The sequence below is a fragment of the Bactrocera neohumeralis genome, chromosome 5 (genome assembly GCF_024586455.1).
Source record: "Bactrocera neohumeralis isolate Rockhampton chromosome 5, APGP_CSIRO_Bneo_wtdbg2-racon-allhic-juicebox.fasta_v2, whole genome shotgun sequence".
In the NCBI taxonomy this organism is placed as follows: Eukaryota; Metazoa; Arthropoda; class Insecta; order Diptera; family Tephritidae; genus Bactrocera; species Bactrocera neohumeralis.
The window spans coordinates 38,284,440-38,299,997 of NC_065922.1; the positions used below are offsets into that span (position 1 = coordinate 38,284,440).

The 15,558-nt window shown below is 36.4% G+C and overlaps 1 protein-coding gene across 1 annotated transcript in view; it reads right to left on the reverse strand.

The window, feature by feature from the left end:
- LOC126760710 (transmembrane protein 132C) overlaps positions 1-15,558 on the reverse strand; it is a 43,750-nt gene that overhangs the window by 10,037 nt on the left and 18,155 nt on the right. The window contains exons 3-10 of the mRNA XM_050476552.1: positions 13,743-13,991; positions 7,927-8,447; positions 3,463-3,682; positions 2,596-2,739; positions 1,248-1,453; positions 1,041-1,188; positions 825-977; positions 512-759 (exon numbers count right to left, since the gene is read on the reverse strand). Coding sequence (XP_050332509.1) covers positions 512-759; positions 825-977; positions 1,041-1,188; positions 1,248-1,453; positions 2,596-2,739; positions 3,463-3,682; positions 7,927-8,447; positions 13,743-13,991 — 1,889 coding nt within the window. The remainder of the gene's footprint in view (positions 1-511; positions 760-824; positions 978-1,040; positions 1,189-1,247; positions 1,454-2,595; positions 2,740-3,462; positions 3,683-7,926; positions 8,448-13,742; positions 13,992-15,558) is intronic.

Consider the following 15,558-nt stretch of genomic DNA (forward strand, 5'->3'; position numbering starts at 1 on the left):
TGATTTCGGATTTTGATTGGCACACATGTTGATCGTCATTTATGTTCTCACGACCACTTTGTTGGTTGAAAACACTCGTGCACTCTGCTACGGGATAGGCAATCATCGCCATGAACTTGTTTCATCAATTGAAACGTTTCGGTCAAAGTTTTACAGATTTTAAAACAAAATTTAGTGTTGGCTCTTTGTTCGAAGCTCATTTTCGCACCGATAACACAAACATACTGACACTTAAAACGCAATAACTTCACTTCCAATCAATGAAATGTCATGAAATTTTTTTTGAAATTCTCAATGGACAAAAGATAAAGATAGCAGATTCTAACGCAGTCGACATAGAGATAGCGCCATCAGGGGGCGCTAGATTCTAAAAGTCCAGTTTACTTTGGACAGCACCTTGTACAAGAAATTTAGTTATTTGATCTTTTCTTTTTAATGATGCTTGATAATTAATTAAGAGATTCAATGCGGGTAAATCCGAGAGAAAAGCTAGTTAATTATAAATTCAAACCTTAAGGGAGTTTTAGATCCATCTGAAAACTCTAGATCAATATCTAGTAATCCTTCTTGGTATTGCGCAGTTAGCTTATTTGTCACTGAAGTTTCTGCTGTATAACCGTTGTCAATCGTGCTGTCCGGTGAAATAGTTAACTGCAGTCCTGAAATCACTCGCACAATCAGCCTTCTTATACTGACTTTGTCACTTCCTACTCGAATTTCTTTAGTTCCTATCACCCGTCCTGTTATGGGTGATAAAACCTAAATTGATTTAATTTTTTATTGTTGTTAATGACTGGTTATATAACTGGTTATAGTTATAATACCTGAATATCTGTACGTCCCATCGATTTTCCTTGCAATATTCGTCCTTTTAATATGGCTATTTTGGGATCGGACACCCTTAGAAGGGGTTGAACTAAATCGGTAACTCTTAAGCCAGTTCGACGCGAAATAAAGTAACTTATTCTTCCAGAGTTCTAGAAAACAAAATATGACAATATTTTCATAAATCGTAAGACATTAAATATTTTAACACTTACTTGGTCAATTGCTAAAAATCTTGCAAAGACTTCTATTGGACTTTGTTGATATCGCGCTTTGCATATAATTTTATCTGCACTAGCATCATTTTTATATTGATTCCATCCCGTGGATCGTTTTTTACGATGCTGATTTTGTTTGATTGAGCTAAAAAGTGGAATTGATTAATGTGTTAGAAAAACCAAATGAACTAAAAATGGTATTACAAAATACTGGTGTCGTCAATAACTTTCCATCCTTTTATTTGTGATAACCTAAAGTCCGACACGTAAACCTCTAACGGAAATTCTGGCATCCATACAGTAAACTTTGCTAACCCAGCATAAGATCCATACTTTACAATAACCGAGGCATTAGAGGAACCTCTGATTTCAGAGCCATCTACATAAACCGAACTGCACGAAGATGATACCTGAAATCAATTGATGAGTAGAAGTTAAAAAACTTTTAAGCATTTGATAAATTAGTAATGGTATATATATAGCTATGACGACTGAAGTGGAAGGTTCCCACGACAGTCGGGTCTACGTAACCTAAACGGACACGGATTTTTTATCCGGTCAAGAACTGTCAACTCGGTAGGATTCTACCGCTATAACACCATAACGACTGACGTGGGACCAACGGTAGTTAGCAGACGTGTATTAAGCTTATCCTTAGGCATGTCGGTCCGGTCTAGTCACCTTCATGTAGAAGATCTAGAAAAAACCTATTAAACAAGTATTGACAATTTTATTTAACATAGTTATGTTGCCAAAAAACTGAGACATTCGATATTCACAAAATCGAGCACCAGTAACAGTCACTTTTTGACCTGCCTTTTTTTCAGAAAGCATGGTCCAATTACGCTTCCAGCCCAAAAGCCATCCCAAACAGTGACCCGTTGCATTTGTTTTTCAACAATCACAAGTGAGTTCTCAGAATCGCAAAAGCGGCGATTAACAAACTCATCAAGTTGAAAATGTGCTCATCGCTTATTATGATTTTGCTCGAAAAATCAGCATTCCATTCTTTCGTTATTTTTGAATTATTGTTCAATAATGAAGATACGTTGTTCTATCGTGTAACGCTCCACTTTTAAAGCCTAAACTGTCAGCTGTCGATTTTCTTTTTATAGGGCTTGTCAACCTTTTACTACATAAATGGCGAGAAATTTAAACCTAGCGTAAAGTTTAGGGCGCCCTTTATACTATCCACATGTATAGTATTTGTTTAAGTTTGAAGCATCTGAAAGGAAAAACTATACAACAATTGGGCAATAAATTAATGTAAAATCGATTTAAGCCATCTTCAAAAATGTATTAATCATAACTGTGTCTCCCAGTAATACAAATTTTACATCTACTGCTTTTGTATGGTATAAATGAGAACGCCTGTCAATCTGTTATATGAAATATCCAAACTGAGGTAATTATTTATTAGAACAACAATTTGAAGTAAAAAAGTTTGCTTATTTGTAAATTATTCCATTCGATTGTAACTGAAGAAGGTTATAGAAAATAAAACACGAAACTTTAAAAGAAGGTATAGTGGAGGTATTTTTTCAATACTTACCTTAATTACACTTTCGTCTTCAGCATAACAGGAACTCTGTAGCGTAACATCAGCTACTTTGCCAGCTTGTGAAACGATGAAAACTTTCATTGCTTGCGCTACTTGACGTCCGGTTAGTACCGCGGTATTGATTAATTCCCAGTTCTGTGTTTAATAAAAGTAATTTAAAAATACATGTTTTTGTTTTCAAATAAAAAACGAAGATTTTTCAGAGCAATTTCAAAATGACAAAGAACATTTTTTAATAACAAATCACAACTTAGAAGAAAACAAACGAAATATTGTCAATAACACAGTTCTACGAAAAAAACTTTTTTGTTGCCCTGAATATCTTAGTAAATTTTGATGATTTCAAGGGTCAATTTTTTCACATTTGTCTCTTTGTTTACTTCGAGGCCTCCTTATTTTTCAAAACATACCTGACATTACAAAGATTTCAGTTATTTTGTTTCATTTTTTTGTAAAGTGAAATGAAAATAACGATTTTAAAATAAACGAGAGCAAATCTTACAAAACCATTGATAGTTTCATGAACTGCGGGCAGAATTAAATTATCATCCGTTGTACAGCCAAGCTGCCAACTGGAGTGGTAGATAAGTCATCATTTTGAGTTTAATTCAATTATATTTATCTTAATCCGGTCGTATTGATATAAAAAAACACTTCTGACCACTTAAGCTACTACTACACGCGATGCATTAATCGTATACAAATTATTATTACAGTGTTTTCAAAGATGTTTACTGCATTGCTTAATTAAAAAAAAAAATATTAAATACAATTGACTATAAAGCAATATAAAATGTTATTCACTTTCAATGGTTCAAAATACATTAAAATTTTGCAAATACAGACAAATTTAATTACCTTAGCCATTGGTAAGACTGCTTGTATATCATCCTTGTTGATTTCCAATTTCGTTGTTAACCTTTTCTTGGATTCATCAGCTACTATACTAGCCGAAATTTGGTTTTTCGATTTGTCAGATTTATACACATAAGAAACATACCAAACTATTTTTCCACCATCCAATACATCTACTACTGCGTCACCAAGTTGAAGTAGCCAAGAGAATACTTCAACGGAACTGCAAATATTACGAAAGTGTGGTAAGTATGTATCTAATACCAAATACCTTTGATGACAACAATATCTCTAAAATACTAATGGGGTTTGGTTTTTGAACTTATCACATATATACTGTGATCATATTGAAAGGTGAATATAGTCCATTTCATCTCCTTCAAAGTAATCCTCTCCCGCTGCAATAAACTTATGCCAACGAATTTTCCAGTCATCATAGCATTTGGAAAAATCCTCTGTCGTGATGGCCATCAGAGCCTTCTTCGATTCAGCTTTTGTATCCTCAATTGAGTGAAAACGATGTCCTCGGAGTGGTCATGTGAATTTGCTGTTACGAGTCTCACAAAACGACGTATCTCAAATACTAACGAATATTTTGACGTCAAATTCAGCATAGATGTTAATAGTACTACCAACTTATAGAAAAATAATTTACCGACTCGAAAAACACGCGATGCATAAATTAAAAATTCACCTTTCAATTTGATCAGAGTAGTATAGAGTAGAAAACAAAAAAACGGGATACTTAGTTGTAGTGACTTTACATCGGTCTAGTATTAATAAATCAAATTCTATTATACAAGTAAGTGTTTATTACAGTAAGTACATTAAGTACATTAGGCGTGTATTATTTGACCATCACAAGCTAATAGCTAAATCATGGACAAATAAAACGCACTTAGCTTGTTTCATTTAGGGTAATCTTTTTTCAATTTTTTTTTTTTGTTTTTTGAATATTCTGTTCCTTCATACCCTTAGAAATAGTGTAGAAACCAACTTTACCATCCGAAAAAAATTGTTTATACACTCCACGATATACCTCATGATATGTGAAAAAAGCTCAATTGTAGAATAAAAATTTCTACTACCCTACTGACCCCTTAAAAACGAAGTGCGATTCAAAGTTAAAATCGAAAACAAAAACACTAATAAAAACTTATAAAATAAAAAAAAACAGTTTCCCAAAAAAATTAACAAATAACAAGTAAGGAAGAGCTAAGTTCGGGTGCAACCGAACATTTTAGACTCTTGCAACTTGCAAAAATCAAAACCAGGAAAATACTTTAAGGTGTAAAACCAATCATATAGAGTAAAGTATGGTGGATGTTCGAAATCCTGATATTAGTTATATAGGGGCTAGGCCATGTTTTCGCTCAAATTTATCTATTTTGGGAAATTGTACGATCGTTTGCTACACAAGATTCTATTAGTGCATTGCATTGGACGATAAAACATATGTATGTAAAAATGGACTCAAGAACATTATTAGGTCCCCAATTCTACACGAAACCGCAGGATAGTTCCGCCGACCAGTCAGTGTTAATAATTGAAATAGAAATTTTAATACAATGCACCGGATCAAAAATTCATTAAATGGACTTCGAATTACTTCCGTATCCACCGTATTGTCTAGGTCTGATTTTTCAAAAGAATGCTCGCTGGGAAGAAATTTTCGCCGACACACCGTACTTCGAAAATGGTATCGAAAAGTTTCAAGGTCGTTATAATCAATGTATTAGTTCCCTTGAAGATAACTATGCTAATTAAAAAATCCAAGCAAAAAGTGTGCTGAATCAATTAAGCCGAGTTTTAAAACGATAAGCGCAATATTTTCGTCTTTATTTAAGGTTTAATGGAGGATGGGGCCATGTGTAAACGCAAGGGAGGAAAGTTCTGGGTAGCCAAATAACACCCGTTTGAAGGCGATCAAAAGTGAGAAGGCGAAGCATCTCTTCCACGTAAAAACGCCCAATGAATAGTAAAAAAACAGCCTTGGATCAGAGACCCCCTTTTCATGACGACCCTGCAAACGTGTTAAGGATTATGATTTAAATGCATGCATCTGAAATGAAAGGTCCCTTAATTGAGAAGGTGCCGCACCCGCCTCTGTGCAGCAAAAAAACGCATGTCAACAAACACAAGGAAGGTTCGACGTCGAAAAGCTGCAATCACAACAGACAACCGAACGATTTTCTACTCGGCTTGCGCTCCTGCTTTCTGAAAACAGTCATCAGCAAATCGGTATAAGAGAACTGTGGGACGGAATTTCAAGCTCCTTACGTACAGCTGCAACCGAAACCATTAGTTTTCGGAAAAGGCAAAATAACGGTTGGTACGATGAGGAGCATCATGTCACAGTGCCTACCACAAAACGTGCGGTATGGGATAGCTACCGAGAGTTGAAGAAAGAAACGAGACGCATTTGCAGACAAAAAAGAGAGTGGTCGAAATGGGTGAGTCTGATGAGCTTGACAAGGTGGTCGACAGGGTTCGAAAAGCTCTACGAAAAGATGCGGTGACTAACAGAAGGTTTCAAGACCGGAGCATAATCTTGTAGAATCCAAGGAGCGAACTAGTAAGCGATGCCCAGAGCATACTAAAATTATGGAAGGAACACTTCTACAGCCTGCTGAATGACAGCAGGAGCAGGCGAACTCGATTCCCCAATCGATAACGATGGAGCAGACGTTCTATTGCCCGACCATGAAGAAGTTGGAATAGCAATCACCCGTCTGAAGAACAACAAAGCGGCGAAAGCCGATGTATTGCCAGCCGAGCTATTCAAACACGGCGGCGAAGAACTGATAAGGAGCATGTATCTCGATTTTAAAGCTGCCTTTATGCTGCCTTTATGCCGCAATGTCTGAATTCGGTATCCCCACAAAACTAATACGGATGTGTAAACTGACGTTAAGCAACACTAAAAGCTCCGTCAGGATCGGAAAGGACCTCTCCGAGCCGTTCGATACCAAACGAGGTTCCAGACAAGGCGACTCTCTTTCGTGTGACTTCTTCAACCTTCTTCTGGAGAAAATAATTCGAGCTGCAGAACTAAACCGGGAAGGTACCATCTTCTATAAGAGTGTACAGCATGCTGTCGTATGCTGATGATATTGACATCATTGGCCTTAACAACCGCGCCGTTAGTTCTGCTTTCTCCAGACTGGACAAGGAAGCAAAGCAAATGGGTCTGGCAGTGAACGAGGGCAAGACGAAATATCTCTTGTCATCAAACAAACAGTCGTCACACTCGCGACTTGGCTGCTACGTCACTGTTGACAGTCATAACTTCGAAGTTGTAGATAATTTCTTCTATTTAGGAACCAGCATTAACACCAACAACAACATCAGACTCAAAATCCAACGCAGGATATCTCTTGCATAAGGTGCTACTTCGGACTGAGTAGGCAAATGAGGAGTAAAGTTCTCTCTCGACGAACAAAGTCTATAAGTCACTCATTATTTCCGTCATGCTAAATAGAGCAGAGGCATGGACGAAGACAACTTCTGATAAGTCGACGTTACCAGTTTTCGAAAGAAGGTTCTGCGGAATATTTATGGTCCATTGCGTACTGGCAACGGCGAATAACCCATTCGATGAAACTATGAGCTGTACGAGTTATACGACGACATAGACATAGTTCAGCGAATTAAGAGACAGGTCACTGTCATCTGTATGAATGAGAGCACTCTACTCTGTAAAGAATGTGTTTCGCGCGCTTCGCTCAACTTATGGCCAACATATTCGGTCTACTGAGCGTACTTTTCGCAATACCATCACCCATCTCGAGTCCCAGTATTCATTATTGGATAATATTCGACCGAATAGACCACGTACAGCACGCAGTGAACAAAATATGGCAGCCGTACGGCAGAATCTACACTAAGACCGTGGAAAGTACTTAACGCATTTCACGTCGAGATCTTAAATTGAAAGCGTATAATATACCAAATGCCAAAGATTGTTCTTTCGAATGATAAACATTCCCCATTAGATTTGAAGTTTCGGTGTTTTTTTATTTAAAAAATGCATCACCCAATATTAGGTATATCACAAACATTTCGTTCAAATTGTTGGAATACGGGGTTTTGGAGCTTTAATGCTACATCTCTACGGTAAAATGTAATGCTTTTTAAGTTTTGTTTTAAAGAAGCGCGGCACTCCCACTTTTCTAAAATGTTTAAACCCGAGACGCTCCTCCATACTTTGAAGATTTTCGATTAAAACATTGTTTGGATGTGAAATAATCGGAACTTGCCCATCTCTAATATCAAATAGATAACTCCATATCTATCTCAGTTAATTTTAGGTAAACCGTTATATTATACTCTATGTACGGTGTGCGTGAATTCCGTAGAAAAGAATAAAATGTTTGAAAAATTAAATGTGTAGTATAAATAATGGAAACAAACATTTTATAAAACATATAGTTTAAAATAATATTTAAATCACATTAGTTTTATCACCTTGTTTCGATACTTGTATTTTTCATGTCATTGACAATTTCTGCAGATACTTCAGATTCTTTTCTATAAGCAGTGACTCGAGCAGTAGTGTGTTTGGGATTTTCCTTTTCAATTGATATACTCCACAAGTCGGTAGATATGGTAGCACCCAAAATTTTTACACCCGCTTTTACGCGCGCTCTTATAGTAAATGCGGACACTGTAAAATCTTGTGTTTGATGAAAAACTACTGGCACATAAATTTTTGACATTGGATACAAAGCATTTTGCGGTAAAAGAAACGTCAGTTGGTCATCAATACGAATTTCTTTAAATTGCACCGAAGCAGCGACAAGAGGAATATGAGCAAATGTTGTCAATGGTTGGATTTGGACTTTAGGCTCACATTGTTCAGAGTTGCGTGGCGAAGGTTCAAATACGCTATATGAAGCTTGCATCACTCTGTGCGGCAGTTTCTGTAAAGTACTGCTACTCCCCGAGACTAATGGATTTCCAGGCCACCATATTGAAGGAATGATTACCTAAAATTATACACAATTAGTTAAGAATGCAATAATAGTTTAAAGGGTGTGAAGGAAGATAATACATTTTGAGTTGCCATTATTATAAAAATATAAAGAAAATGTTGCAACTAGAAAACATAAAATGTTATCTGATTTTTAATGGAAAAACTGTAAGCCAGGTCTTTGCAGAATATAAAATATATAAGTATTATTGTTTAAATCATGATACTTGCTCATCAGGATTACAATTTTGTCACTTAGATAAAAAAAAACAATGGTTATAGAAGCCAGTCAAGAAAATTTTTTCAGATGGAAATAAGCTAAATTATTCCATCTATTAATTAAAGCAATAGCCAAAATAGACAAACTGTTCAAGCAATTCGACTTCAGATCCACCCAACTCCTTTTTGGATTACGATTTTCAATTATTTTCAGTCGAAGTTTGATTGGTGTTGCCAATCTATAATATGACGGAATGGTGAATTGCTCACGAATGTTGGCCCAAAGCTGATATGCTGCGCATAAGAAAAATACTTCGTAATTCAAACTTGCTAGCAACAAGTAAACCAATGTTTAATTGGCAATTAAATAGCTTTTAATAATATTTAGCTTGCATCACTCTGTGCGGCAGTTGTTGTCTATTATATATTGAGATTTGGCAATCCTAGTGTTGCAAAACAACTTCATCGTAAAGTTTGACATATTTAACTTAACTCCATCAAGGACCAGCGTTCATTTATGGTAATCGAGGAAAAACAATCGCCGAAGACGCAACACTCTTCACCAGTGCAATGGGAGCTCTCTGCAGTTTTGAGCACTTAATTCGAAGAGAAATTCACCGTCAGGTCTTGACTTGGCACCATCTGATTTCTTGTTATTTCTGTACGAGAAAAACAAACTAAAAGGTTAACATTTTTCGACACTTAATGTTGCGGTTGATGCGCTCAAAACGCATATTTTGGATTTTCCTCAATCAGAGTGCCAAAAGAGCTTCAAAAATAGGTTGAAACGCATGAAAAAATATATCGATCTTAATGGAAAATATATTGAAAAACAAAAAGCGATTTTCGAAAATTAAAATTTGTTTTTGGTCTTTAATCCCGAAATATAAAAAGCAACCTAATCAATTCCAGATTCATAACTAATTTTTGTTTAATTAAGAAATCATTTTGTTTTTTTACTAAATATACAAGGTCTGTCGCAAAAGAAACAATACTGTTAAAAAAACAAACAAACAATTAAAATTTTTCAAAGGTTATATTTTTTTATTCAAAGTAGTTTCCTTGTGCTTCGATACAATCGATCAATTAGCATTTCAAATGAGTGTTTAAGGTCATTTTTCGGAATGCTCTTGAGAATATCGGTCGTCGCCTTTTGGATAGCTAAAATGTCCTGAAACCAGTGTCCTTTCATGGGCAAATGAAGTTTTCCAAATAGGTAAAAATCACAGGGTGCCAGATCAGGTGAGTGCCAATATGGAGCTTGTCAAAAATCAGTGACAAGCGTCGACCGATGACACGACGCATTATCGTGCAAAATATATTGTGGTCGAGCACGACGAATGCGTGACAAAAGACGCGTCATAACACCAAGGTAAAACACAAATTAATCGTCCGTCCCGGTGGGACGATTTTCAATACCCTCGAAAATTAATTGTCTTAATTTTTTTCTGAAGACGACCGACTTCTGATCGTCACAGTCCTTTCTTGGAATCCTTAAATATAAAAATAGGCACTGATCACCATAAACTTTTTTCATATTTGAAATGTTTCAGTAAACGTTTTCCCAAGTTTAAAACAAAATTTAATATTTGCACGACCGATGACCAAAAGCTCATTTTTGTCGATATCAATTGTAGTTATCCAATTGTCTTAAAACTTTTACGAAATGTCAACAAGAAATCAAACTTTTATTTCAGATACCCACCAATAGGTTGCGACACCAGAAACAGTTATATTTAAAAAGTTCTGTTTCTTTTGCGACAGACCTTGCATGTATATACATTAAACTTGTTAGAGGGCGGGGCCCACTTTTTTGTAAAAAATTTTGTCCACATTATGCCCACAAAATTATAGCTTTATAACTCAATTTGGTCCGTTTATACCCATTTACGAACTTGAAATTTGTTTTGTGCCAAGGAACCCACATACTACCAAGTTTCATCGAGATATCTCAATTTTTACTCAAGCTACAGCTTGCACGGACGGACGGACGGACAGACAGTCACCCGGATTTCAACTTTTCTCGTCACCCTGATCATTTATATATATGATTTTAATTCTATATCTACATATCTAGATTAGTTTTAAGAGATACGTCCAACCGTTGGGTTAACAAAACTATAATACTCTGTAGCAACTGGTTGCAAGAGTATAAAAACGTTGAGGTTTGACAAAACGTGAATCGAAATTTTTTTTGACTGTTGAGTTGAAAACCATAATACCGAATTTCTAAACTTCAACCAAAATATAGTTAAAAGGGGCCTTAATTCGATGAAAGTGCTACTCATAAAATAAGAACACTTAATATTTTGATTGAACAAATAAAAAAATATTATCTTTAAAATTACTTAGTTCTAGTTTTTATTCATATGTATATAACTTAATTTAAGAGTGCAGGAGGTAGTGCGCATTAAATTTGTGACAAATTCCATCCATTTTACCATTTAAAACTCGATTCAGTTGAATTGGCATTAAGCAACTTCTTGCCAACATAAGCAAGTAAAGATTTCACAGAAAGTAAACAGCTCACAGGTTTGAAACAAAAATTCAAAACAATAATTTTGGCGAAATGGTAAATAAATATTAAATTCAATTAGTTTTTATTAATATTTATTATTAAGAAAAATGTTGGACCAAAATTTTTCTAAGGTATATGAAAATGATTTCGTATGTTAATTACTCGAATCTATTGGAACAAGCAAAAAGAAAGTGAAATTGTATATTCGAAATTATTTTCCCTTAAATGAGCCATTTTTTGTTTTCTTTATTAAACGAGATAAAGGAAAACTTCAGTAAAAAAAATTTGCGTATTGAAGCTGCTGTACCTTCTTTATTGAGGCTATGCACAATTTTCCAATTTCTTCCCAGTAGATAGTTATCAGAATAAAACGATGAAGATGATCTTTGGGTTGTTAAACAGGTTTTATAAATTATGGAACGCGGTATTTGTGCAAAGTGAATTACACTACAAAAAGGGCAATGGAATCGATGGCATGTGTTCGAAAGTAAACAGCTACCTCTCCGACCTTTCTCATTTCCTCACTGCACGGAACCTCACATTTTCCCCCACCAAATCCACAGCGACCATTTTTGGACGACGGACTTGAACGAAGTGAAAAAGCCGACTGTCAATAACCCTAAGATTTTAGGTGTAACCTTCGATAGTCTATGCTTCTTCACTCCTCATACGACCCGCGATTATCGCCAAGGTACAGAGCCGCAACAAAATCCTCAAATCGCTAGCCGGCAGCACATGGGGAAAAGACAAAGAAACGTTGTTGGCAACATACAAGGCAATCGGCCGGCCGGTCCTCAACTACGCAACACCGATATGGTCGCCTGGATGCAGTGGTACGCAGATGAGGAAATTCCAGACCTGCCAAAGTACTGCACTCCGGACTACGACGGGATGGCTTTTGATGTCTCCTATCGAACACCTACACAGTGAGACGCTTATGCTCCCAGTTAAGGAGCATAATGAACTCCTCTCCAAGCAGTTCCTGCTGGGATGTTTTCATAGAAATCACCCTTGCAGCCATCTGCTTGGAGCGGAACCGCCTCCTAGGAGCATCAAAAGGTCCTTCCTTGACTACGTCGACGACGTCGTACAGTACGCCGACCGGACTTCGGACGCAACTGACTTTCGACAGGTACTGACCGCCACTCACAGTGGAGCCATTAACACCTTCACCGACTCCCTTCCCGTGAATGGCGTTCTTGGAGTCAAACCACCACCCATCGCAGACGAAGAGCTCGAGTTGCTGCGAGAAACGCGAGTGACCCTAGCGCAGCTTCGTTTTGGATATTGTAGCAGGTTAAACTCCTACTTATCCAGAATAGACCCAGACATACCCAATGTATGTCCTGCATGCAACGAGTCTCCGCATGACACTGACCACCTTTTTGCATGCCCTACCAACCCCACTCATCTAACACCCTTTTCCCCTTTGGTCCGACTCCGTCGAAACAGCACGTTTCCTGGGCCTCCCGTTAGATGACGTCGCTGACAACACAGATAACCCTTACCATCCTAAGGGGGACCGATAACCGTTAAAACAACAACAACAACACTACAAATGACTGAAGAGGAACAAAACGCTTCTTCGATAGTTCATTTCCGGAAGTAATTGGCTGTATTAATTTATCATGTTCGTATCATTTCCCACAATACCTTAGTTTTATTTATACATCGTCCAATTTCGGGATTTTTCACCACATGTTCAACAAGTTTTTCCAACTGCTGCTTTTCATATTTGTACGAAATTCTTCAATCGTTTTCATTTTCAACTAATATTTTTTGAAACTAACTGCGCGAAAGTTCAACTTTCACTGCTAGGTAACAACGGTAATACCACAAAGTCCCTTAATACTTAAACTGTAATGTTTTCGACGGATAGCGTTGTTATCGATTATACTAAATTTCAAAACTTCAGTTGAAGCTGTGAACCATAAAAGAGGCATTAAGGTTGTAGTTCGTGAATGATATCGCTAAAGATTAACATATTATTTTCAAAAACTTAATGTCAAATAAACGAACAAACAAATTACACCCTAGATTTATTATTTCATACTTTAGAAAATGCTCTAAAATAGATTTTTATAAATTTTTTAAATGAGAAATGCCGAATATATCCCAAAAATAAATTTTAGAAACATGTTAAGGTCCTCAAAGTACGCTTCTACTTTTGGCCATTGGTGTACATATATTATTTGTGCAGTTTACCAAGAGATGGCGCACCTGTCTTGTTTTTCAATGCGTTGGAAAGTCCTAAAAAATAAGCTCTACAAAACACCTTAGTGGCTGCTGCATATAAAGTAAGCAATGAATATCGCTGAAAATTTGATCGTACTTCAGAGGCACATCGTATGTAATCAACAAAAAATTTGAAATCTCCAAACCTGCGAAATTTTAAATTTCCCGTTTTTTAATACACCTCTAAAACCCCCCTTTATATAATCAAATTAATGATTGGACGTGACAATATTTTCAAACGCTTAAAAGCAGGCCTGATAAAAATATATTGACAAAGTTCTACAGCATAAATTTTCGTAAAAATTTTTCCTGTTTAGTAATTAAATTTTATGGTCTTACCTCAGCAACACAAACATTGTCTTCACCTTCAGGCATGCAACGACCTTTTAACGGAACTTGATTGCTCAACGAAATGTGCAGCAATACGCATATCTTTTGCCTTTGAAGGTGACCACCTGGATCTGTACCAGCATGGAAAAGAACCCGCACTACTGGTGAGTCACGCGAAACTGCGGGTTTTATTAAGTGGGCTGATATATCCAAGTGCATATTAGTTTGCTGTAATTCAATAAGTGCCGCTGTGGTGTTCTGCAAATAAATAAAAATTGAAAAGCTTTTATTTTAATCAATACGCATTTATGTCATATGATATAATATTACGCAACTTCTTCTAGGAATAAGGGTGCTTCAAAAAAAATGTTGAATTTTTTACAACTCTTACCCCCTCAAATGTTAGTGATTGACAAACAAGAAATCCTCCCTCAAGCCAGGCGCTGTAGCTCAACTCTAAGGTGTCGCTATTTTTATTTTAGGTTCCCATACATTTTACATAGGAATTTTCGTTTTTTCATTCAAACTGAAATTTCACCAACTAATTTTCGTTTCTCAAAAATAACCGTCACATATTCAGAAAGTTCATTTTTCGGCCAAATGGTCACCTTCGTTTAAACATCTCAACCCGGTGCAGCATTTCAGATATCCTATTTTTATATTCTGAATGTTGTCCCCAAGCTCCTCGAGCGTTGCTGGTTGAGTGGCGTAAATATTTGATTTAACAGAAAAAATAATATAGAGGCGTTAAATCACATAATCATTGACTGAGCCATTCTTAGAAATTAACGAGTCGCCAAAGTTTACGCGCAATGTCTCCATGTTTAGACGTGAAGCATGAGGCGGCGGATGCTGGATGTACTCTGTTGAGTTGCAAAAAAGAGGTTTGTCGCACGCACACATTCTTCATTGGATGGGGATGGTGGTTACACCCGATCAAATTGATAAAATAATTTCTGCGGAAATTCCTGATGCTGAGAAAGATTTAGTATCATACGAAGCGATGAAAACCAATATGGTTCATGGACCTTGCGGACACCACAATCCCACTTCGGTTTTTATGTCTGACAATAAACGCACGAAACATTATCCCATTGCTTTTCTTTCGGAAATGCAAACTGGAAATGATGGATATCCATTGTATCGGCGTCGCTCACCAGACGACAATGGCAGAAAATTTAGCATTCAACTTAGAGGAGTGAATATCGAAGTCGACAACACATGGATCGTACCATATTCGCAACTATTGTCTAATTCACATTCAAAACTCATGTCAATGCATTATTTATATAAATCAAAAGTAATTACAATAGTTTTAGCGGTTTTGGCCTACAATTTGTTGCTATTATTGTCCCTAGACATCGATGTATGCTCCCCACTCAATTTCTAGTATTATTTCCGAATATTTTCACCCACTAAGTCCATGATTCAGCTTTTTGGCCTTATTTTGATGAAATTCGATGTTTTCGAACACGATTTTCCAAAAAGTTCCAGATGTTTTGAATAGCATTAATGTATGGTTATTGCGGGACGGACCTATGGATTTATTTTAATTCCATAACAACCCTGCACGTACAAGATGAGATGGGTATTTTGGGTCGTTATCTTGTTATAAATAGAAGTGGCCGCTATTAACAGCCGATTTAAGCACAATTAAAATTTAAATTTTTTTCTTAAAATGTTCAGATACACATGCTTTTCCATTTTTTACTAAAAAAAATCCAAATGTTCAACTCCAGATGCAGCCACATACTCCCAAACCATAACATTACTCCTACCGTGGCAATACATTTTTCCTTGCGACTCTTCATTGATCTTTCTCCAC